The sequence below is a fragment of the Pollicipes pollicipes genome, unplaced genomic scaffold (genome assembly GCF_011947565.3).
Source record: "Pollicipes pollicipes isolate AB1234 unplaced genomic scaffold, Ppol_2.1 Scaffold_4002;HRSCAF=4701_pilon_pilon_pilon, whole genome shotgun sequence".
Taxonomy (NCBI): domain Eukaryota; kingdom Metazoa; phylum Arthropoda; class Thecostraca; order Pollicipedomorpha; family Pollicipedidae; genus Pollicipes; species Pollicipes pollicipes.
In genome coordinates this window covers 1512815-1535802 of record NW_023596420.1, presented here as the reverse complement: position 1 = coordinate 1535802, position 22988 = coordinate 1512815, and the positions used below count along the sequence as shown (strand labels likewise).

At 49.5% G+C, this 22988-nt stretch overlaps 1 protein-coding gene across 1 annotated transcript; it reads right to left on the bottom strand.

The window, feature by feature from the left end:
• Window positions 1-5810: 5810 nt before the first annotated feature.
• Window positions 5811-7076, bottom strand: LOC119093370 (degenerin unc-8-like). The gene has a single exon (XM_037216326.1). It carries the CDS (start codon window positions 7074-7076, stop codon window positions 5811-5813), a length of 1266 nt encoding a protein of 421 aa, XP_037072221.1.
• Window positions 7077-22988: the final 15912 nt, after the last annotated feature.

The following is a 22988-nucleotide window of genomic DNA, read 5'->3' as shown; positions in this document are numbered from 1 at the left end:
AGCAAAAAATTGGCGTGCAGTATTCAGGGTGCGCAATGTGATTGCTTCATTGGGTTTTTTAACATGCTCGGTTTTACGTGACCACCTCGGTTGTTCTGTTTTAATTTATTTTTATGCATCATAATACAAGCAAAGCATCCATGCAAGGAAAGAAGGGTCATGGTGCACCCTTTTATGCTCTTTTGTTTCAAAGTCACGCCATAGCAAATAGTGGGTCCCGATTACAGGGCCAAACCAAGAAAGTTGATTCAGAGCAGCCAGATGATGCTCACGGCTTCACATCCACGACTCTTCGCAATGAAAACCTCCTCACGTATGAAGCCCGACGCGTGCGTTGTGACCATTCGTGAGACAGTTGGGAGGGAACATGGGCCGAAGTGTGTCATCATCTGAAGGTCTATTTCTATATGCGTAACAATAGGAGAGCATTATGGGGAAGACCCAATATCGTTTATGACATCTAAATGTCTCGTTATATTTTATCGCCTACAACACTGCCATGCAGTGGCCAGCCAGTCATCTCTAGAATGCCCCGTTGTTCTCACGTCCAAGATCGGCATTTAGACATGCAGCCAAGTATTAGAGACTCCAACGCGTGGTAAAGAAGCAGCCGCCAGTTGGAACCAACGCTCGTTTATTTCAACAAGCCACGCGATTCGGTGTGGGGCGAGCGAGTCGATAACGTATACGTTATTGTCTTCCTCCTCCATGCATGCTAGAATGTTGCAAGGCATGCATGAATGTTAGACATGCATGCAGAATGTCAAGCATGCGTCAGATTGTCATCTTGCCAGTGATTATCATGTAGATAATGCCGAAATGAATGCAATTTGGTCAAACATCATCGGCAACCGATATCGATGGCTTTTTCCATGGTCATTGCGTTGGAAGTCCTCGGTGATTATGTAACACGCCTCACAATATGGCTGTCAGGCCATCAGGTTATCAGTCGACCGGCCGGATTAAATCAACAAATCTGAGGGCGCAAAGTGGTGTCGATACCAACGCACCCTTAAGAAGCAAACCACCTCTACGTAATCAACGAAATCGTTTAGGGTAAAACGGCAAATGTGTTCGTCAAATATCACCAAGCTATTGGGTAAAGCTAACATTTTATGTGGACATTGGTCACAATAAACAGGTCTACATGCCTGTGTAGTTAACATGGTTTAAACGCTGTCGGTATATGTCACAGCATGCTGCATATAGAATTGATTTTGGAAAGACAGTCTGCAACCGAGTTTCAGCCAATGATTGGTGTGGCTACGGGTCGGAGGGTGCTAAGATTCAACATTGATTTATAGCTGGTACGTCCGTGGACGTCATGCGGTGGGTGTCACGCGTTCGTCTGCGCTGGTGGCTAAGATCCGACATGAATTCTTAAAAGCGTTACGAAACAAAATCATCCATTGCCAGTACACAATGGCGCGCACTGTTCTGCATGGATCGGCCAGTGCGCGTTTGTCCATTTGTTCTCCGTTAGTATGAGTTAGTCTGGTGTTGCTGCGACTGGGGTTCTGGTTTCAATTTCGACCCATGTCATCAGTGTCATGCTAAGATAATCGGCTAAGCTATTGGCATTTATGCTAACATAATCGGTTGTCATTATACCCGGAATGACTGGTCAAACAAGGATATTAAGTATTGATTGGAGACAACATGGGAACAATTTACATTTTAAGATGGCGCGCATGGTCACGAACTGGAAAGTTAAACTTGTCTGCATCAGATTCCAGGTAGGTGCATCAGATTCCAGGTATTCGACTGTACCAGGTATGGTGCTTTTTAACATTTGTTTGCCAGGAAACGCAGCCAGCAGACTCGAATGTCCAAAGTGTGGCAGTGCACAAGAAATCATGCAAAGCTGGATCGGTGTGTTTTTCTCTTCTGCACTGTGCTCTACACGGTAAGAGGAAGTGTTCACTTTTGTATGGGGTCTTCAACTGCAATAGCCAGCTTGGAGATCATTCGGTGCAGTTCACAGCCCTGCCATTCTTAAGAACTAAACCACTCTATTTTCTGGGCTACACGCCCGCGAAGATGTGCGGGCTATTTCGGGGAAAGCTATTTCAGCGCAATTAATTTATCCATGACGCTATAATAACGCCATTCAAATCCTACCATTTCACTGACCATGCGACGATCAAGACCGAGAAAAAATATAATTGTTGAGTCGTTTACATCTGGCGTTTGTGAGCACAATTTCCAGATATATCGAACGTCAGTCGGTTCTCAATGTTGTTCATTGTACGTCGGGGTAATCAGACCAGCACGCGTTGAGGAGCATATTTACTGAATATACAAATTGTGTTGTCTAGAGCAGTATTTTCCACCTAAATGTTAAGCAATAGTTATAAATAAGCCAATTTCATCATATGCGATGCTTGTTTCAGCGTCTTTAAATGTGTAACATTCCATTTCAAGGGAGTGTCGCACATTTCAAGCATATTTCAAAATATACTCTGATGAAATCTCAGGACCAGTTCGTCTAAAAATCGCGCTACGTAGTGCCACTGCAGCACTGCTCAGATATGATAAGAATATCAATTGTAATCATTTTTCAGTCCGTCGTCGTTACAACGATCGTGCGCACCTTTACTGATGCGAATAAAAAACGTCTGTGATTGGCCCAGCGTGCAAGGGCCTGTTACCGGAAAGCTGATTGGTTGACGCTTGAACTTGGATGATTCAGTGGTCAAATGGGTCATGTGACACTCATTCTCAAAGCCAAAGTGCACATCGGAAGAGCCACTGCAGTAAATGCTAAAGGAAATAAATCAAAGCCGCAGGCTTTGATTCGGGTTTATCTTATTCGCGGAACAATGGCTTCAAGTCCTCGAATGTTTGTTTTTTCTAGACAGAGTGTTTCAAGCCTTCGTAGCATTTATTGCACGAACATTTTGACACATTAGTGCGTTGCAAACATTACAGAATACACACGTTGTAAAAACCGAGGCGAAGGAAAGGTATTACTTTCAAAGTAGTGAGTGGGGAGTAACATGAGATTTCTCCCGCAGTATCGGCACTTCAAATCAAAATTCTTAGCTATTCAATAGGATTTTGAGAAAACTTATATTACTAACCAAATCGTACGCATCTGATGTAATAATTAGTGAAAGGTCCAAAAGGCAGGATGCTCCGTCTAAGCGTTAACGCAGGTAACTCCATACTTGTTGGCGGCTTTTGCGCGACTGCGCTTCAGTTTAGTTCACTTGATTTTGGCTTACTTTAATCAAAAACTGTCCACAGGTGGTACTGAAGTTAACACCGAGTTGAAGTTATTAACAAAAACAGAAAAAAGCGTACATGCAACGTGAAAACTGCATGACCGGATATATCGACCAGAAGCCAAGGACCATAATATCGGCGAGGCATCCTAAATCACACTGGTGCGGATGTTGCCTTGAAACGTGCGTTATTTAAAACATCGGCACGCAAACGGACACAAAACAACGTCCATATCAGTGAATGTGATTGGTGAGCACCATGTCCACCGTTCGCGCACGCGCCGCGCCACCATCCACGCCATCTTTCACGGAATTCCCTCGGGCTGCGGTGTGGGTCGGTCGAGGGTATTGGATGCTGGTCGGGCTGCGGTGTGGGTCGGTCGAGGGTATTGGATGCTGGTCGGGCTGCGGTGTGGCTCGGCCGAGGGTATTGGATGCTGGTCGGGCTGCGGTGTGACTCCGCCGAGGGTATTGGATGCTGGTCGGGCTGCGGTGTGGCTCGGCCGAGGGTATTGGATGCTGATCGGGCTGCGGTGTGACTCCGTAGAGGGTATTGGACGCTGGTCGGGCTGCGGTGTGACTCCGCCGAGGGTATTGGATGCTGGTCGGGCTGCGGTGTGGCTCGGGCGAGGGTATTGGATGCTGGTCGGGCTGCGGTGTGGGCTCGGCCGAGGGTATTGGATGCTGGTCGGGCTGCGGTGTGACTCCGCCGAGGGTATTGGACGTTGGTCGGGCTGCGGTGTGGGTCGATCGAGGGCAGTGGATGCTGGCTCGGCTACGGTCTTGGATCGGTCGAGGCCATTGGATGCTGGTCGGACTGCGGTGTAGGTCGGTCGAGGCCACTAGATGCTAGGCCGCGTCATTAATGTTAACGTCGGCATCGTGCGGAGCAAGGCGGACTTTGAGGGCGATTTAGTTCAATGATCACTCATCACGGACCATGTGCCGTTAAGTAACCTCTGTAGGTAATGCATATCTGTTAACAGGAGCACAGCGAGAATGTGAGTCCGTTTTGACGCGTCTACGTCTGGCATACCGACAAATCTTTTTAACCAGAGTATCGGTACGAAGTTTCGTAGTATCGTAGACAAAGTATCGGTACGAAGAGATCTGGTGTTGTAACTGCCCCTGTGGCGTAATCATGCTTATAACAAACAAGCTGTAACCTTATCAGCACATGTGTCTCTGCAAACTTTTTTAAAATCCCGGCCAGGCAATTTTAACCTAGTACAGTTCAAAAATTATTTGGTTGAGAAATAGATGCTGACGGCTTCTTAACAAGCAATGAAAAAATCGTGTCGCAAGCCTTCATGGAAACGGCTACTATGACAAGCTATATAATTACTTTTGCAACAAATATAGTCGGCGCTCAATGATCTTTGAAATAAGTGACCCTCAAAGTACGCCTTGGTTCAAATGATACCGATGCAAATACATTCACACTATACAGAGGGTCAGTCCCTGTTAGAGTGCGCCCCGAGCGTGCCGTCGTTACCGACGTAAAACATTTGCACTCAGCTGCATTCAAAGACGCACACTTTCAGAAGTGGATGGAACGGGAGCTGGAGAGCAAGGCACCCCTTAGACAACGTCCTGGAGAGAAATGGCAGCGTTCAGTGATAAAGCGCACGTTACTCCCATTTACCAGCTCGGTACGTATCGCGGCACGAGCAGACAGTAGCCATGTTTAACTAGATTTAGACACGTGCAGATTTCTTGCGACGGTCAAACAGGCTATGACAAAGCTTTAAATAAAAAAAAACATAATATCTTTTATTAACAACAGCCGAAGAGAGAAAGGCACAGCCCAGTGGTACTTGTGTTATGCTATATGACACTGTCTTAGTCCAATGCGTTAGTGTGGAAGACAAAGCACAGGGGTGGTGATACGTCCGGTGCATATATGCTGTTCAAGTTAGATATCTACTTTTCTGATCATTAAATATTCTTTCCAAGAAAACTAAAAGTTAATTCACATGTTAAGATAGCACAAAAATAAGAAGCAGCTTCCATCATTTGCTCACAGCAAATTCACGGGGAGTGGGCAAGCGGCCTTCTCAGTTCATCATTCATATAGTCGATACATTGTCGTGTAATTTTAAAACGATGTTTGCGTGGTGTTAGACAGCACTAATGGAGTAATTCCTCGGAGAAAAACCAGGACAATGGAAATGTAGATGCGTTGATATTTCGGCAAAATGCCTTTATCGAAAAGAATAGCAGCCTTTGGTAAATAGCGCTTATGTAAATCGTTTCGATAAAGGCATGTTGTGGAAATATTAATCCATCTCTATCTCCGTTCGCCTGGTTTTTGTCCGAGGAATGGGGCCATGACTACTGTCTTATGTATGTCAATTAATGTCCCTTGCCAAACAGTTGTTGGGACACAAAGGTCAATTGTGCCTCGTACTTTTCCTTTTCCTCCAGTTTCTGATAGAAAAAAGTTGTTTGCTGTTTGAATTCCGCCTATTAGATGCGGAAAAAGGATGTCCAGCAAGGATTTCCTTAAAATGCACCCAGCTTGAAGAAACATCTTCGTCTTGAAGCACTTTTCTCTACGCTAGCTGGCCGGCTCTCAACTTGCTACTTATTGAATGCATCTTCCACATTAACGCCGGGACCCTTTGACCATGCTCCCTTCACCTCTGACTCCGCCTCTGGCGCAACAGCCTTCCTGGTGCTCCACACCGACATCTGCTTGACAGTAGCCCGTTTTCCAGCTGTGCCCTTCCGCATCAGCTTCTTCAGCCAGGCCTCCAGCATCTGCACCAGGCTGAGAACGGAGAAGCCGAAGAGCATGCCGACCGTGCCGCCGATGTCGGAGATAAGTGAGCTGGAGCCGTACGTCAGCTGCTCGGTCGTGACATGCACGACCTCGGCCCACTTCAGCGTCACGTAAGACCAGTTGTTTTGCACCGCCGCTTCGAGGGTGTCCCGACGAAGCTCTTCGGTCGTCCAGGTCTCGCGACGGCACTCCAGCGGGCAGTGACAGGTGTGACGCACGTAGGGAAATGATACCTCGGGAGGCACGACTGTGGCCAGCACTTGGCGGAGCGAGCGGCACGTCTCCTCCTGCGGGCCTGGCATCCAGGGTGCGCGGCAGCCGATCAGCTCGGCCTGGCGGCGGCGCACACAGCGCTGCCTACAGTGGGCGCGCGAGTAGCCGCAGTCGGCGACGCAGGGCCGCCGCCGCAGACTGCTCGCCTCCTCCATGTGGCCGCGGACGAGCAGCTCGAGCCGCTCGCCGGAGCGCAGCCGGATAGATGGGTGCGCCACAATGAACCGCTCCTCCGCCTCCACCACCGGGTCTTGCTCACCGTGCAAGAACAGGTCGACAAATGGTTCGCTGCCGGCCAGCACATGCTGCGCGTTGTGAATGATCAATAAGGTCATGAAGACGCCATCATTCATGGTGAGGTTGGAGCGGTAGGTGTAGCAGGTGCCGCGCTTTTGCGCCGAGCTCGTCCAGCTTCCAGTCTCGGTGGCGCCACCGCGGCTCCCAGGCGGCGTGCAGAAGCCGTGGAAGCATTCAGGGACGAGCTTATCGAGATCGACAGCCGCCTCCTGCCAGAGCTGGTCGAGGGTGGCGTTGGCCGGGAAGCTGTACCAGTCCTCCCAGCGGCCGTGGTCGGCCAGCATGCCCCATGCGCGCAGCACGTCGCCGCGCAGCCGCGTGCTCGGGCACACGGTGAAGTCCGGCAACGGCCACCGGTCGGCTGGCGTCCGGCTGCTGATGGACGCTGTCGGCTCGGAGGCGTACAGCAGCACCAGCTCGTAACACTGGCGAGCCAGCAGCACGGCGCTGAGCAGCACCAGGCACGCGTACAGCAGTGTGCGCAGCGTCGCCATCTTTGGCCAGCGCTCGTTCTACACTGAGCTGCCTCGCCGGCCGGCATCGAACCACGCTTGGCATGCACGTCAGTAGGAGACGGATCACCGTGCTAGTGAATTGGAGGCCTGGGTTGTCGCCTCCGCGTTTACACGTCAGTCTGCTTAACCTTCAAGCTGTGTTAATATTAGTCTATGGTCGTCTTTGGTCCGTACCATTTATATCTGCCACATTCTTAAGCAATTGAGCTTTCAACCTTGCAGGCGTTGCCGAAGAACATCAATTTGCAGCTCTTTGGATACGACCGTGCTAAACGCTGATGGCTGGCGTACATTCATCTAAATGACTCGCCCATTATGCCTTAACGCAGCTGTTGCTATCACAACAGATCATGTTGCTGACAGAGGGGAGCAATGCATGAACGTTTATGTATAATGCCATGATTAGCTATGTGTTGTCATAGGGGCGGACCGGCTATTCCCTACAGGAGAGGGCTGGACGCTGTACGCCACGCCAACCAATGGCACAACTTAGCTGCGAGATTTGAAATAAAGGATGCTAGTGTACGTAAATTTTATCTTTGACATGTATTGTCTGCAAAGATCACTTCTCTAACCTATTAGTTAAAAAAAAAATAGGCGATCCACTTGGTGGTGTTCAGAATGGTGGAACAGTGGGGGCTGCTAGTCCATTACTGTATATGCAAATAGGAATCTGGTAATAACTAATCCTTTAAAACAATGTTGACATGTGGTGCAACGTCGGCATCTGGTGTCTGTCAAACCTTGGGATCGGATCCATACACGCCTGAACGTAAATTAAAGGTATTGCTAACCTACACGCTCGATTTCATATCCCGGTACGCTGCCAGCAGAGAAGTCGGCCTCTGACCTATGGTATACAGCCCCTGACCTGATTAAGACGGCCCTGACCTGCGGCGTGCGGACCGCCGACCTGCGGCGCACGGCCCCTGACCTGATCTAGACGACCTCTGGCCTGCGGGGAAAGGCCTCTGATCTGCGGCAAGGGCCCCTGACTTTCGGCAAATAGCCGTGTCAAAATCCAGGACACAGCGTACACAACCCGGAATGGCATTGAATGATTTCTTCGAATAGTCAATGTGTGATGGCACTCCAAGGCATGCTTATGAAATCCCAGACGGTTGCAGTGATAGCGGCGAAATATATTTGCTAAGACATTCGGCAGTATATTTCCTCCATTGCTTTCAAGCATGGCGGATTGTTCAAATCGGGATTAGACGAATGCGTATATTCTGCGCCATGATTGCCTAGAAAGTGTCCTGGTGTTGTTGACGGTTTCATTGCGACATTGGGTGGCGGTTGGGTGAGGAAATACGGTATTTCTTATCATGTGAGTCGCTAGTATACTTGTCTTGGCGTGGGATATTATTTGTGGTATGTTCAAGTACATGCTTTTATGTCTTGGCATGCCCTGCGAAGGAATTCGGACATTGGATTGTGCTCAATTTCACAAATGTTGGGAGAGCTCTGCAGAATTGCCTTGAAGCGTCTCAGTTTGTCCCAGTCCTTAGCGTGGTAAAGCTGATATTGATAAAAAATTTTAGTGCAACTGAATGGCATTGTTTATCTTGATTCTGCGCATTGTGACAATCAGCAAAGTGTGAGGTTTTAAATGATTGTGGATGACAGGAGGTGATAGGTCATGCTCTATGATAGGTCAGAGCCAACTGGCAACAATTTCAGCTCGTGCTCACTGTAAGTCCCAGTGTTCTAAGTGTTAGTACACAGTTGCCACTTGTTTAATTGGTTGTATGGCCTGTTTCAGGCAGTTGTGATTTTACGTCAGTAAAATTCAGTGCATTCATTGGGTCCAGCCCACCATGCCAGTGTTGTGTAGAAATTTGCACAGTGGATCTATTTTTGGATGACTGGTGTGGTGATTGCCCACCACTGGTTTGCAAATCATTGCAATGCACTGATGAGATACTTGGTATGCCTGAATTCTTCCTCAAAAGGGGCAGCAAGCTGCCTGTCCACAGGGGTGTCTGCTGACCTAATCTGCTGCCAAACATACTCTTTCTCTTTCTCTCTTTCTCTTTTCTCTTTCTTTCTCTCCAGATTTAGGGTATGGCACCAGGGTAGCATGAGCTGCCCCACATTAAGAATTTCTGCCCAAAATTTAATAGACTTGCCCAGTGGACTGGTGGTAGACATGCTTTATTTAGCTTTTGCCTGGTGGCAGTTAATGGGTCAGTGCTTCTCTTATTCCTAACCATAGGTGTTCATTTTTTATCCTGGGTGTTATAAGTAGCTCTGGGTTCCACAATCAATTTTGCAGAGCCAACTTAAATGTTTGAACCAGGATAGATTTGACTTGTGTTTTACGACATTGTACCATGCATCATTGCAATCAATCTTCGTGCTGTTTGATAATGTTATCTGAATGACATGGGGAAACTAGGGGATCTTATGGATATTGGGTTGGTATGGTGTGGAACAGATCATGACCTGTTGCATTTCAATTGGCCCTGTGGTGCATGTGCTCTTGGCAAGCTCAGGTAAAATAAGATGTTTGTTTTCATTTTTGGTAAGATCTGGTATATAATTTTCTATTTTTTAGTCCTGGATGTCAATGTATATTGTTGTGTATAATTGATTATATTACTGATTGTATTTTCAAGTTCTGAGTGAGATCTGCTCTCAGCAGTTGACTGCACAGAAAACAAATCTGTAATATCAGTGACAGTCCATAGTCAGGTCTTCCAGTCCCTCTGTCCTTCTGGTCCACCTTTATCAAACTGATTTGAGGAGGCAGGTAACCTGATAACAGAAAGTATCCTGTGCACAAGAGCAGTGCTTGGCAGCTGGTTGAATGCATGTGGCCAGAAGCTGTGTTTAAATCTGCATGGGTCACAGACAGTGTGCTTTAGAAGGTTTTGTGTGGGAACACCATGCTGGTGTGCATCATTTTTAATCTGATCTGGAATGAGTATTTTGCATTGTTCATGAAGTAATTGTTAGCAAAATGGAAATCTAACACATTTATGATGACACAAATTTGATTGAACTGGGCGCTGCATGACCGTCAGCAGTTGATGCGCCCTAAAACCCCAAATCATCATCATCATCACAAATTTGATTGATGTGGTTGTAAAAGTTTATTTCTCAGCCTGATTTGTTGACAAGGCACTGCAGCATCCATTGGTGGTCCACCAGATATGCCCCTAAGACGGATCACTTGATCGTTGGCATAAAAATTCGTAGATCACTAAAACGCCGACGTAGCTCACTTTAACAAACAAGTGCTCTCTTGCCAGATTGTGATGTCCCAAGTGTGTCTGCCCGACAAGCCGCCTACGTGAAGACCCACCACCTGCAGCGCCCTCACCCCGCGCCATGACCCGGCCGCGAGTGCGGTCCACTGCGGCTGCCGTCGCCACCGCGCCGGCATCCGAGCGCCGCCCGGGCCGTGCCGCCCGCCAGAGCAGGCCGGCGGCGGAAGAGGCCGCCCGCCCGGCGAGACGGACCAGCCGGGCGGCCGCGCCGCCACCTGTCACACCCGTCAAGCGGCCGACAACGCGGGCGCGACCCCGCCAGGCGACCACCCCTGCTGTCGCCGCCAGCCGCGAGGCAGCCCCGGCCCCGGCTCGGCCGGGCGCGCCGTCGCCCACCAAACGGCGGCGACTCGGTGGGCGCGCGCCCACGGCCCCGCCCACCGCCCCGCCCGCTGCCACGGCCGGCGGTGACTTTACGGTGGACTGCGCCTCGCCCAAGCCGCCGGCAGCGCCGCCCCCGGCGCCCCGTCCGACAAATGGCGGCAGCGCCGGTCCGTTGGCGGCGCCGGCTGCCGTTACGCCGCGGCGTCACCGGCTGCCGCGCCACGTCACCTCCACCCCGTGCGGCCCGCCGGCCGCGCCGGCCGCCGGCGCCGACCGCTGCTACGGCTTCTTGGAGGACGAGGAAGAGGCCGACAGCTCCCCGCTGGAGCAGCTGGTGTCGCCGGTGGGCGTGCGCCGGCCGCGGCCGCCGCCGCCGCTGCCACCGCTGCGCGACGCCTACCAACCTGCTGCCGAGCCGCTTCAGCGCCGCCCGGCTGGGACGTAAGGCGGCGCCACTGGCCGAGGTCACCACCACCGTGGCCTCGCGGCTTATCGAGCCGGAGTGTACCTTCAGTAAGGTGAGCCGGGAGGCGGACGGGCGGTGGGACTTGCTGCTTTCTGTTACATGGAACATGTCCTTTCGTCTCATTGTGTTATTTGTTGGCTGTTTAAGCAAATAGATGTTGTATGGCGTTGAGTGCTACTCCGATGACGTGGAGCATTTCACGGCAAGGGAGGACGTTCAGTCGTATGGACATCGTCTCTTTCCATGGAACTGCTTTGCTCAATGCTCCTCACGCTAAGGGCTCACCTTGGCGAGCTGGTATATTACTCGCCACCATCTCATTTGCGTGTCTTGAATAACAGCAGACCGTTTCGGAGAATCAATTGCTCTTTTGTCGTCAGGAGTAGGGGGTAATGATATGACTCAGAAATGAGTCACAACCGCGGCGCTGGATTATAAGTCACAATATCCAACATGCCTCGTGCTCTTAAAAAAGCGAATAAACTCTGGCGAAATAACCCTAAGGGGGTGGGGTGGGGTACGACTGCTGAATAGAATATCACGAGTTTAGGATGCTCTTGCATTTGCTGGCAAGTAATGAGCCTAGGGCGACGTTATGCTGCCTGAGAATAGGACACACATACGCAACTCACCGATACCTGTTATGTGGGGAAGACCAACCGCGATGTCCTCGCTGCGGGGATCATTACACCGCACGACATGTTCTGATAGATTGTGCCCACCTCACACCGGAGCGCATGCGCCATTTTGGATCAGGGTCCGTGCGCCAAACGCTCTATGCTATGTTGGGAAACGACTCGAGTTTAGTAAATGACGGCTACATTTTTAGTTATCTTGAGGTGCCGTATGACCAACGTAGTCGGTGCGCCCCAAAGCCCAAATCATCATCATGATCGAAGACATACAATTCCATGTCATATATCGGACGTAACCTTATCTCCTCGCTTTTTTCCCGTATCTGTAAGATAAAAAGTAGGTTATAGGCGCCATATGACCAACGTAGTCGATGCGCTCCAAAGCCCAAATCATCATCACCAATAAGTCTAAGGAGCCTGTTGCAAACACTTTTCCGTGAATAAGCATGGGGCTGGGTCGCTTTACTCCTAGAATGGCTTTGTCTTCAACCTGGTCCTGTGCGCAGCCGGCCAGCAAGAGCTACTCGCGGCGTCACGTGACGGGCGGCCAGTCGACACTGGGTCAGACCACGCTGGGCTCTGAGATCAGCACGGCCACCGACTCGGCCGGCCCGGACACGCACTGCAAGCAGCGGCGCCATCGCAAGAAGGAGGAACTCGAGGTGCGTGAGAATCACGTGAGATGGCAGCACGCATGGAGCTCCACCTCGCCTCGGACCAATTAAGCTGTACTAACTAGCCCGTTTGCTTTAATATTGCGGACATGCGATGCTCCTTTGTTGTCATTTTCGCCAAAAATGTGTTTAATGTATAACTTAGTCATAAGGGCAATCGGTGACGAGGTGACAAATTTATCAAAGCTTAGCAAAGGCTGACAAATGTTCCCAGTTCATGTGCATCGACTGTGATCGGCCACGTGGCATGTAATCTGTCAGACTTCATGTTCTGTTTGCATCCTAAGCTAATCGAGAGGGTACTTTCTCTCCGTAGAACACAGCCAAACCGAATAGGTTTTCCAATTGATCAAACAGCCAAAGAAGTTTGCATTGCCTTGTTTCATCCCCAAATTTGGCACCCTCATTGCACGCTCACGTGGCGTTAAGGTACTTGTATAGCAATTGGAAGTGATAGATGGTGCATTGCACATATACAAAACTGACGGCATGAGTGTGTCCTGGTGGTGGTGACGTTTTCGGCGGCCCTTCACTCCTCTGGCGCCCCCGGCCTGGTGACGGTGCAGCCTTCGCTGACGGCGGCCTCCTGCGGCAGGACGAGCTGGAGCAGTGGGCCGCCTCCATCAACAGCCGTCTGAGCGAGGTCGACGACTTCGAGCTGGTGGTGGAGCACGTGTGAGACGACCCGCAGAGAGAGCCAGAGAGAGGGACGGAGCAGGGATGCGCCTCGCGCGGTCGTGCGGGGGACCCCGCCTCCGGGCGAGGTCTGGAACACGGAGGTTCTGCGACTGGTGCCTCAGGCTCCCGAGCACTGAGAAGATTCTGTGGCGCGTGTCAGAGGTTGAGAAACAGGGGAGACTCTTCTGCGAGCGCCCGAGATGGAGAAACACTGATGAAAGTCAGCGCCGGGTGCTCGAGATTAAGGGTCACTGATGGGATTAATTTTCTACTGTTCGACGTTTCGTATTCCCCGTGAGATTCCTGCGTCGAGTGCCCGAGATCTAGGAACACCGCTGAGATTCCTGTGTCGGGCGCCTGAGATCGAGGAACACCGCTGAGATTCCTGCGTTGGGCATTCGGCGTCTCGTATTCCCAGTGAGATTCAACCGACGGGCTGTGCTTGTGCTAAGGGGCGGGGAGGTGATGAGACGATCGTGCTGCACCTTCTGCAGACCTTGAATGGCGGCGTGTTGGCCGATGGGGCTGCCGGGTCTCGGTGAACAGTGAGGGCCTCACGCACGCCATCCCCGCCTGCCGCCGCCGGCTACCTGTACATTGCCGGGCTCAGCGTCACAGCCATGCTATAGCCGTTTCTTTGGAGGTCTGTTTGTTGCTTTAACGAGGCCTCCCATTAAGGAGGTTTTTAATCGATCTGTTTTGCTTCGGAGAGTTCACCCTGCTGTAATTTTGAGGACTTCGTGGCATGCGTTCCCCTGGTAGCCAGATAGTCGACTGCCGTATTCAGAACTGTACTAGTAATAGCCACAGAGACCAATGATAGCGATCACAGTAACAGACACAGGAATAGTGACCAGCGACCGTGCTCGGCTGCCACGTCTAATGAGACCCGCCACCGCGCGCAGACCGGTCACGTGACCTGCCGTGCGGGGCGTCACGTGCCGCCGTGTCCGGTGCGCCGCTGGTCGCCGCCGTAGCCGGACTGGGCCTCTTCAGATGCGACCGCACACACTACATGTACATAACAGTCGTCTTAGTGACGGACTCGAAGACGGTCGAATAGCATCTTATCTGCTGCTCTCATTGTTCCGGGTTCAGGCAACCGGGGCTTGTACGTTCGCTTGCTTGGCTGCTGTCGTTTCGGCTGACGTACGGTATTTTGGTGTGTACTTTGTGCAACTAGTGTTTGCTGGTCCAACTTGTTTTCGACGGTCGCGAAGCCAGTTTTACAGCCGTACTACGGATAAGTTTGAATACAGAAGGAGTCTTTTAAAAATAGTTCATGTGTTCTCTTACGCCCTGTTTGTACCGACAATACATGATATTGTCCTGTAGGAACATGGTCTGATGCCATTTCGCGCTATCTAAGTGCAAGTCTCCAAAATATGCGAGTGGGCCGCACGAATTCAAGGCTTCGGCGGCGCAGGGACTTTAGCATGTATATATGTACTGACGTTCAAAGCACTTATAAAACGGCTGTTAAAAAAGCAATGACTCTTCCGAGTGTGGAGTCGATAAGGTTGGGAGGTGAGGCGTATTACAAAAGGCATTTGTAGCTAAACCATATACATGGGGGCACACAAAATACATGTCGATTGCACACACGCACACATATATTTGCAGCCAAGTTCCAGTGAAATTATCACAGTTCACATTTAAAAGACGAGCAACAAAGTCTGTGCCTCCGTGCCTATGACCCTTGGCATGATTGACACGCCTAACGCCTCTTTTATTTCATAGTGTTTCCATATTGGTGGCATACGTATTAACCACACTCGAGAGCGTATAGCCTTTCCTTGTTCACTTCCGAGGGCCTCAGATGGGCTAGCCACACAGGCATGGCCGAAGTACGCAGCAAACGGGCCGGTCCGAATCACCGCATGCGTCATCCGCTTCCTGGAGTGGATGACTTGGACCTGGTCGGCAGCGGTCTTGATTTGCCACCTTACTCACTTTCGAGCGACTCGGTTGATTTAAGGAGGAAACGTCACTTTCGGCTGCCGTTTGGAAACACTGCGAAAGGTAAGAATGGTCAACGGACAGAAAAAGCGTGATCGAGAAGGGATAGTGTGTGGCGGTGTCTGAATAGGTAAGTCGAGAGGGATGACATGTGAAAACGGAAGCCGCGGTTGTTCCATGGACAAGCCGAGATGCGGCTAGATTCAAAATAGATTTGGTTTCGTAATCTGTTCAATGCATTTGCAAGGAGCATTATTGGCAAAGATAGGGCATTAGTGATAGCCTTATTCCTCGGAGGAAACCAGGAGAATGGATATAATTCGGTTCATATTTCGGCAACGCGCCACCATGGAAACAATAGCAGAGGTGAATTCAGAACAGAAGTGAATTGAAGGTGAATAGAATTCATTTCTGCTATTGATTCGATGAAGGCGTGTTGCCGGAATAACGCATCTATATCCCCATTCTCCCGGTTTCTCTCCGAGGTAAAAGGCTATTACTACTGTCTTATCCAGATTTGCTTTCAAAGCAAGCCTTCGTCAAACCACGGGTAACAGCGTATTGAGCAGAACAGCATTATATGTGTATGTGAACGATGGCATCGGCTGGGGTCACGGAGCGAGGACTATCGACTCTGTCAATAGCATACATTATGACCGAATGATAAGTACAGCCATTCCATTTTTTCCGGTTTTTTCCTCCAAAATGCAGACACGACGCGACAAAACTGGACGTTAAATACTGTCACGATATTTTCTAATCACTTTCATTCGGTGGCGTTCTCTGGACTTCATTTTGCTTGCATTTGCCATTTAAGGATGAGCGTTTGGCTGACATTCGTGAAACGCCTATGCTCAGCATCCGACTGAAAGCATCACCCATATAATGGGTAAAGTGACCTGTTCCTGTCTGGCTCCCAGCATTATGCACGAGCGTAAGCAAAATGTTTATGGACGCTGCAGCAGAATTTCATTCGTCACATGAGTGTCCCATGGCTCATGTCATTATTTTGCGAAACTCGTGGCAGTCGCACATGTCATGTGGGGCAGGATTTGTAACTGTCACCTTACTTTGTGCATGAAAACGTGTTCGATGTAGAACTTCCATTTACCATCTCGAGTAAGCGGAGCTGTTACTTTGAGAAGTGTGTGCATTTGGAAAGCAAGAAGTGTGACTGTCTTGCCTGCCTGGGTCATGAGATCAACAGCCTGTCAATTGTGCTACCAGCCCAAAAAAGCTGATGTGAGCAGTATTGGAAGCATATAGCCTAAACACGGGAAGTCCAGTCGCTTCCAATCACACACACTTGATATGAAATGCCTGCATACCCCACAGAAAATGCGTTGAATGATTTAAAGTGCTGCCCACTCGTTTTAAACACAGGTACACGTTTAATGTGCGTCAGTTTATTGAGAATGTGCTCCAAAGGGCGCATAGCGGCCACTTCCGTGGTCACGCACGTGACACTCGGTCCGCCTGGTTAGGAACGGTCACTTCTGTTGCCACGCACATGACACTCCGTTCACCCAGTTCGTGTCGGTCACTTCTGTTGCCACGCACATGACACTCCGTTCACCCAGCTCGTGTCGGTCACTTCTGTTGCCACGCACATGACACTTCGTTCACCCAGTTCGTGTCGGTCACTTCTGTTGCCACGCACATGACACTCCGTTCACCCAGTTAGTGTCGGTCACTTCTGTTGCCACGCACATGACACTCCGTTTACCCAGTTAGTGTCGGTCACTTCTGTTGCCACGCACATGACATTCCGTTCACCCAGTTAGTGTCGGTCACTTCTGTTGCCACGCACATGACACTCCGTTCACCCAGTTAGTGTCGGTCACTTCTGTTGCCACGCACATGACACTCCGTTCACCCAGTTAGTGTCGGTCACTTCTTTAATCGCGCACGCAACTCTCAGGTTACCCAGTTAGTAACTATCACTTTTGTAGTCACGCACGGGGCACTTCGTCCACCCAGTTAATAATGGTCATTTCTGTAGTCACCCACATAGTCTACGTGTGCTGTGTTGCAATGCCTTCTCGTGCAATCATTGTATGGCTTGCTTTGAAGGGCCGATTCATCAATTGCAACAAGAAAGACGTTACATTTTTTGGTAAGCTTCTTTACTGTGCAAAATAAATGGATGTGTTCTTAATTACGCGCAAAACGGGATGTTACCACATGCGTTTCTGCGGTGAAACGGCCAATATATTTATGATTTCAGGATGGCTGGATCTGCACAAATCATCAAATAAAATTAAGTGCAAAGTTTCAAGAGGCTAGAAGTGACGGTGAGGGCATTCTTGCAAAAACAACCAGGCGAGCACAACTAGACCACTTCACCCTATATTGCAAAACGTGAATAGCTGTTAACATTTTCCACACATTGGTAAAACCTTTGCTAACTTGGTACGAGACATCAGACTATTTCGAAACATGTAGCGTCATTGATGATCGGCCGAACGAAACATGTAGCGTCACTGACGATCGGCCGAACGAAACATGTGGCGTCATTGATGATCGGCCACACGAAACATGTTGCGTCATTGATGATCGGCTGAACGAAACAGGTAGCGTCATTGATGATCGGCCGAACGAAACATGTAGCGTCGTTGACGATCGGCGGAACGAAGCATATAACGTCATTGATGATCGGCGGAACGCCATCGGGAAAAATGACGATGTTTCCATATGTTCACGTACGGACGCGTCTACCTGAGAGTTGATAGCGACCCCGACTGACACCGTTACCGGGGGTCGGCCCGGTTGGCGGTCGCCTACTCGGCACTCCGGTGGGTGACAGATCTGGCTGGATTTCCCCAGCGCATCCACAATGACTTGGCCAGACTGGCTCTTGGCCAGAGCTGCTGGCCGACAATATCTGGTTTACTGCGCTCCACCTGGCTCTACCGACCGACTCGGCATGATGCAAAATGTTGAATGGATTGGGATTTCCCAAGAATCGTTTTTTCAGCGAAATTTCGAGATCTGCCCTAGTAATCGGTGATCTGCACTAGTAATCTGTGATCTGGGAGTTTCCATTTGCCACGAGATTTGTCGCTTTGCAATAGGTCTCTGAATCTTTTGCCTTCGCATGATCTCAATGAGAGGTAATGCACAATATCGATATTTACAATCCACAATGTTTTATTTCATAGCGTTACGACCGTGCACTAAGTTCAAAAGCGGCCATATTTCAGCGGTTTGCAATTTGTTGGGAGTGAAAATCTGACTCATTGGCAACATATTTCTTGTTTGTTCTAAGAAATGTGGAATCACCCAAACGGTATTGCCAGCCGATCACCCGGCCATCGATTTCTCAGTTCTGAGCTCCCGGACTGCCGGCGTTAAGCATCATCATCCATCCAGCTACAGCTGCGGCCTGAATTGCCAGCCTGGTTCATGACTTCCCAAGCGCCGGCACGACAGAAGCCGGCGGCGTCCGGCGCCGGACAACACGGCCGCGCACTCCCACCGGCCTCGGCAGACAGTCCGGACAACACGGCCGCGCACTCCCACCGGCCCCCGGCAGACAGTCCGGACAACACGGCCGCGCACTCCCACCGGCCCCGGCAGACAGTCGCCGCCGTTCTCGGCTCGACGGCCGGGGCCGGCGGTCCGTGACCGCAGCGGTCGGCTCCGGCCGCAGGAGGTGCGGCACGGTTCGGCGCCGGCGTCCGGACCGCAGAGCGATCACCGGCCGGGTCACGGGAGAGGTCAGCATGCGACAGCTGGGCCCGACATGGCCCGACATATGGCGCGCAGCCCCGAACAGAAGGCGACAGACGGGCCAGGGGCCGGGGTCGTCTTCCGACCGCGCCCAGCACGGCATGTGCGGTTTTGTTCGACATGAGCCACGTATGGTTAGCAGATTTTGTATGAGATGGTGATGGCCAAAAAGTGTACATATAAGGCTGTGTTGGAGCTGCGTGACGTTGTCATCATTTGACATCATTGTTTAGGGACAGCAGTACCTCTGTGTGTGTGTGTGTGTTGTGTGTATGTGTGTGTGTGTGTGTGTGTGTGTGCGTGCGTGCGTGCGTGCGTGCGTGCGTGCGTGCGTGCGTGTGTGTGTGTGTGTGTGTGTGTGTGTGTGTGTGCGTGCGTGCGTGCGTGCGTGTGTGTGTGTGTGTGTGTGTGTGTGTGTGTGTGGTGTGTGTGTGTGTGTGTGTGTGTGTGTGTGTGTGTGTGTGTGTGTGTGTGTGTGTGTGTGTGTGTGTGTGTGTGTGTGTGTGTGTGTGCAGCGACTGATCACCGTCGTTTGAAAACTTCTCGAGCTTTGGCAAACAATGGTGCTTGCGCTGCGATGGCTGCCCTGCGATGTTTCTATCACACTTCTATCCAGTGTTTTAAAATATAATTTTAGTCGGAAAAACGCAAAATGTTTAAATAAAATGCAACTGTCACTCACATGTTCTCCTTCTTAGTAAACAACTGAATGGAGTATTTCGGAAACAAAGGTAACATATATTGCTTCCTTTTTGTTATTATATTGCGCAGATAACACAAGCAATTCATCAATCCTGCGTTATGTAAGTTGGTGTGGTTGGACGATGGTTCTCCGAATATCAAAGACTTCTGCGATGTTTCTCCGAACTTCCAAGACTGCTGCGCCCATCTGCTTATTAGCGTACCCTGCAAAGTTAAGGTTCTAGCCAATGAAGCCCTGGGCCATTGCTCCAGGTACTTGATGAAGGAGTCCCTTTCCATGACTCATAACACGCTGAGTCTCCATATGGGTGCATTTATTTTGAGAGCTCTTCAAGCACGGTTCAAAGTTTTCAACGAAGAATGAAAACTAGGCAGACAGGCCAACAGGGACAATGGAAGCGACGCATGTGGAAATATCTATGACATGCCAAAAGCGCGACAATATTTTGCAAGCTTGAAGGTGCCATTATTTGGATCCCGTAACATTTGCTTCTACTAAATGCACATAACCAAACATTCACTGATTCCTGCCGACCGTCACTCTTCAAAACAGAAGCATGGCGTATCGTTCGCTATCGTTTGTGGAGCGCAGGCAAGCGGTTTTTTTACTAAATAAAGTTTGATGCTTCTCTTTTCTGTCGTATCTTGTTTCTGCAATGAAAGTCCAGTTGGCCGGGGACTGAAGGATTTTCCATCTCGTATGAAGTATTGCATAGCCTGTGGTGATTTCTCCCCTCCGCCTACGCACCCCAGTTAACATGCTATACTAGTCCTTGCTTTCTACCCGCATTTCAATTATACCGTGGAACATTTGCTACATTTCATTTGTGGGTTGGTCACGACATGCAGCACAGGTATCCTTGTCACAACATGCGATACTGGTGTCCTGGTCATGACACGCGGCGCTGGTGTCCTGGCCCCGACACGTGATGCTGGAGTCTTGGTCACGACTCGTGGCATTGGGGTCCTGGTCACGACATATAGCACTGGTGTCTTGGTCACGACACGTGGCACTGGTGTCCTGGCCCCGACACGTGATGCTGGAGTCTTGGTCACGACTCGTGGCATTGGGGTCCTGGTCACGACATATAGCACTGGTGTCTTGGTCACGACACGTGGCACTGGTGTCCTGGTCACGATACATGGCACTGGTGTCCTGGTCATGACACGTGACACCGGACAGCGCATCCCTCGAGATCATCCTTCCCTGACCACGAACGACGGACCCCTATCAAAACTCGCGATGTACTCTAAGTGGGCTCGCTTCTGTTACCTTGTATATATATATATATATATATATATATATATATATAGACCTTGTATATATATACATATATATATATATATATATATATATATATATATATATATATATATATATAGTATACTGATGCATATTTGACCATCAAATCGTCTGCCATGCAGGTTTGTTTAAGATCTTGGAGAAGTTGCATTTAATGAGTATATCTACGCTTGCAGGGATTCCTTGTTATTGTTTTCTGTGCATTCACTGAGGCCAGAAGTAACTCGCGTTGACTTGCATCTTTCCAGTGGCATCATTATTCTTATCATGACACATTTCATTTTGATACAAACTCGCAACATACAAACGACAAGGTACGGTTACATGGAAATACTTAGCGATAATTAAGTAAGCCAATGTCGTGAAATTGTACAAAACCTAAATAAGGTAGTATAACTTTTCGGGTGCGTGAGACTCAACGATGCAACACTTACTGAAAACAGGATAAGTTAAGATAGATCATATTTGCCAGTGGCAACAATCGTCTCTAAATGAGATGAAGGGCGGCTGAGGGGTAGGGGTTGTCGCGTTGTGAAGACTATGCTTTGATCGTGAGGGCCCCCAGAACATAAGACTTTCCCCTGTTTGACGATAATGATGTCTCTTGTAAGGTCACCTCAAGTAGTCACCACTTCACACCGTGTTCTTCTCTTATGTGATATTTTGTGGTACCGTCAGTCAAGGGTGTGGTCAACTGTCGTGAGAATGTGGTGGTAGTGACAACAGCGTGGTTTGAAAGCTTCAGCAGTCCACAATCTCCTATGTCACAACACAATTTGCGAGGCTCATGAGTGCGTTTCAAGGCGTCAGATTTGGTTGTGACGATATTTTCATGGTGTTCTCAACTACATCTCCGGTTTTGCAATGCATAAGCGTTGTTTCGCTTTCCTGGCTACTGGTTCGACATCACGAGACCTTGTTTTCTTAAGACACGCCCGTCTGTCTTGCAGCTGACATTTGATTCTGAGTCTTACGCTGATTCTAACTCTGATTCTCAGATAACTTCTGGATTCTCTTTGGTTGATATTAGACGCCGCAGTTTTCGTCTGATATCGTGACGTTAACCTGCTGGTCTCATGGGCGAAGACTTTATTGGAGTAACGACTATTTGCAAGGTTTCGTTTGAAGCACAGTAGTTCATTGTGCAATGGCGTCCAATTCAAAGCAAAGTCTGAAGGTTTTTCGGAGGTATGAGTCACGACATTGATCTTGTACCGTCCTGCGCACTCGTGACACTGAGGTATCGCTCAGCATCTCCTGGCTTTCGGTGTACTGTTGTAAATCGCTGTTGCTCAGTAACGATCTCTTTGTCTAAAAATGGGATGCAGCTGGTTGGCTTATTCATGTTGTCAGAATTGGATGACGCATCTAATACCTTTGAACACGGATCCGGTGGATTTCAACATAAATTGTTGCGGCTGTTGCGTTATAGATCCGTGCTAGTGGTGATTAACCTTTGCACGAGCCTCTCAAGGGGCTCGGCCCTCTTGAGGCTTCCAGCAGAGGTGCCCAGCATGGACATCGTTGTTTGCGCTGGTGGTGAAAGTTTTGGCCATAAAACTGCAGGGAGCAAACGCATTGTAATATGAAATGGCGCTCAGTATATCCTTTAAGTTTTCACGGTATTTCGATGACACGCCCCTGTTCGTCAGGGATAGTGCCTCAGAAAAAAGGTCATCATAGTTGTGAAATATTTTTGATCACTTTCCGCTTGAAGCTTGATATGGATAAATATGGCTCCATGCCGTTCGGGAAAAAGTGTTTTGTAAGGACACCATGCGTGTTTTCTTTTCTGTTCAGAAGACAAGATTCATGGTGTCTGGCTTTACGCAACAAAGGATTGCAGCTCAATGAACTTGGAGGCCGGCGAAGCAAAGATTAAACGCACATTGGATCAATGGTCGCAGCGGATCTTGACGTCAAAAGGAAGATAACCATGGCTTAATATTTGAATGTGTCACTCGGTATGCTTATGTCAACATTTACGATGTACAGGAAATAATTCACTGGGTTTTATGATTGGGCTATGAAAATGATGTGAAGAAGTCATTCTGCTAAGCCACCTAAGGTAACTCTTAGAATGGGTGCTGAAAAAGGAGGCATTGAAGGCCTCTAACCTACCGCCAATGAATCGATCAAGTAG

Bases quoted from the DNA above. Each gene is read 5' to 3' on its own strand.
- LOC119093370 (XM_037216326.1), bottom strand. From the start codon at position 7,076: ATGGCGACGCTGCGCACACTGCTGTACGCGTGCCTGGTGCTGCTCAGC.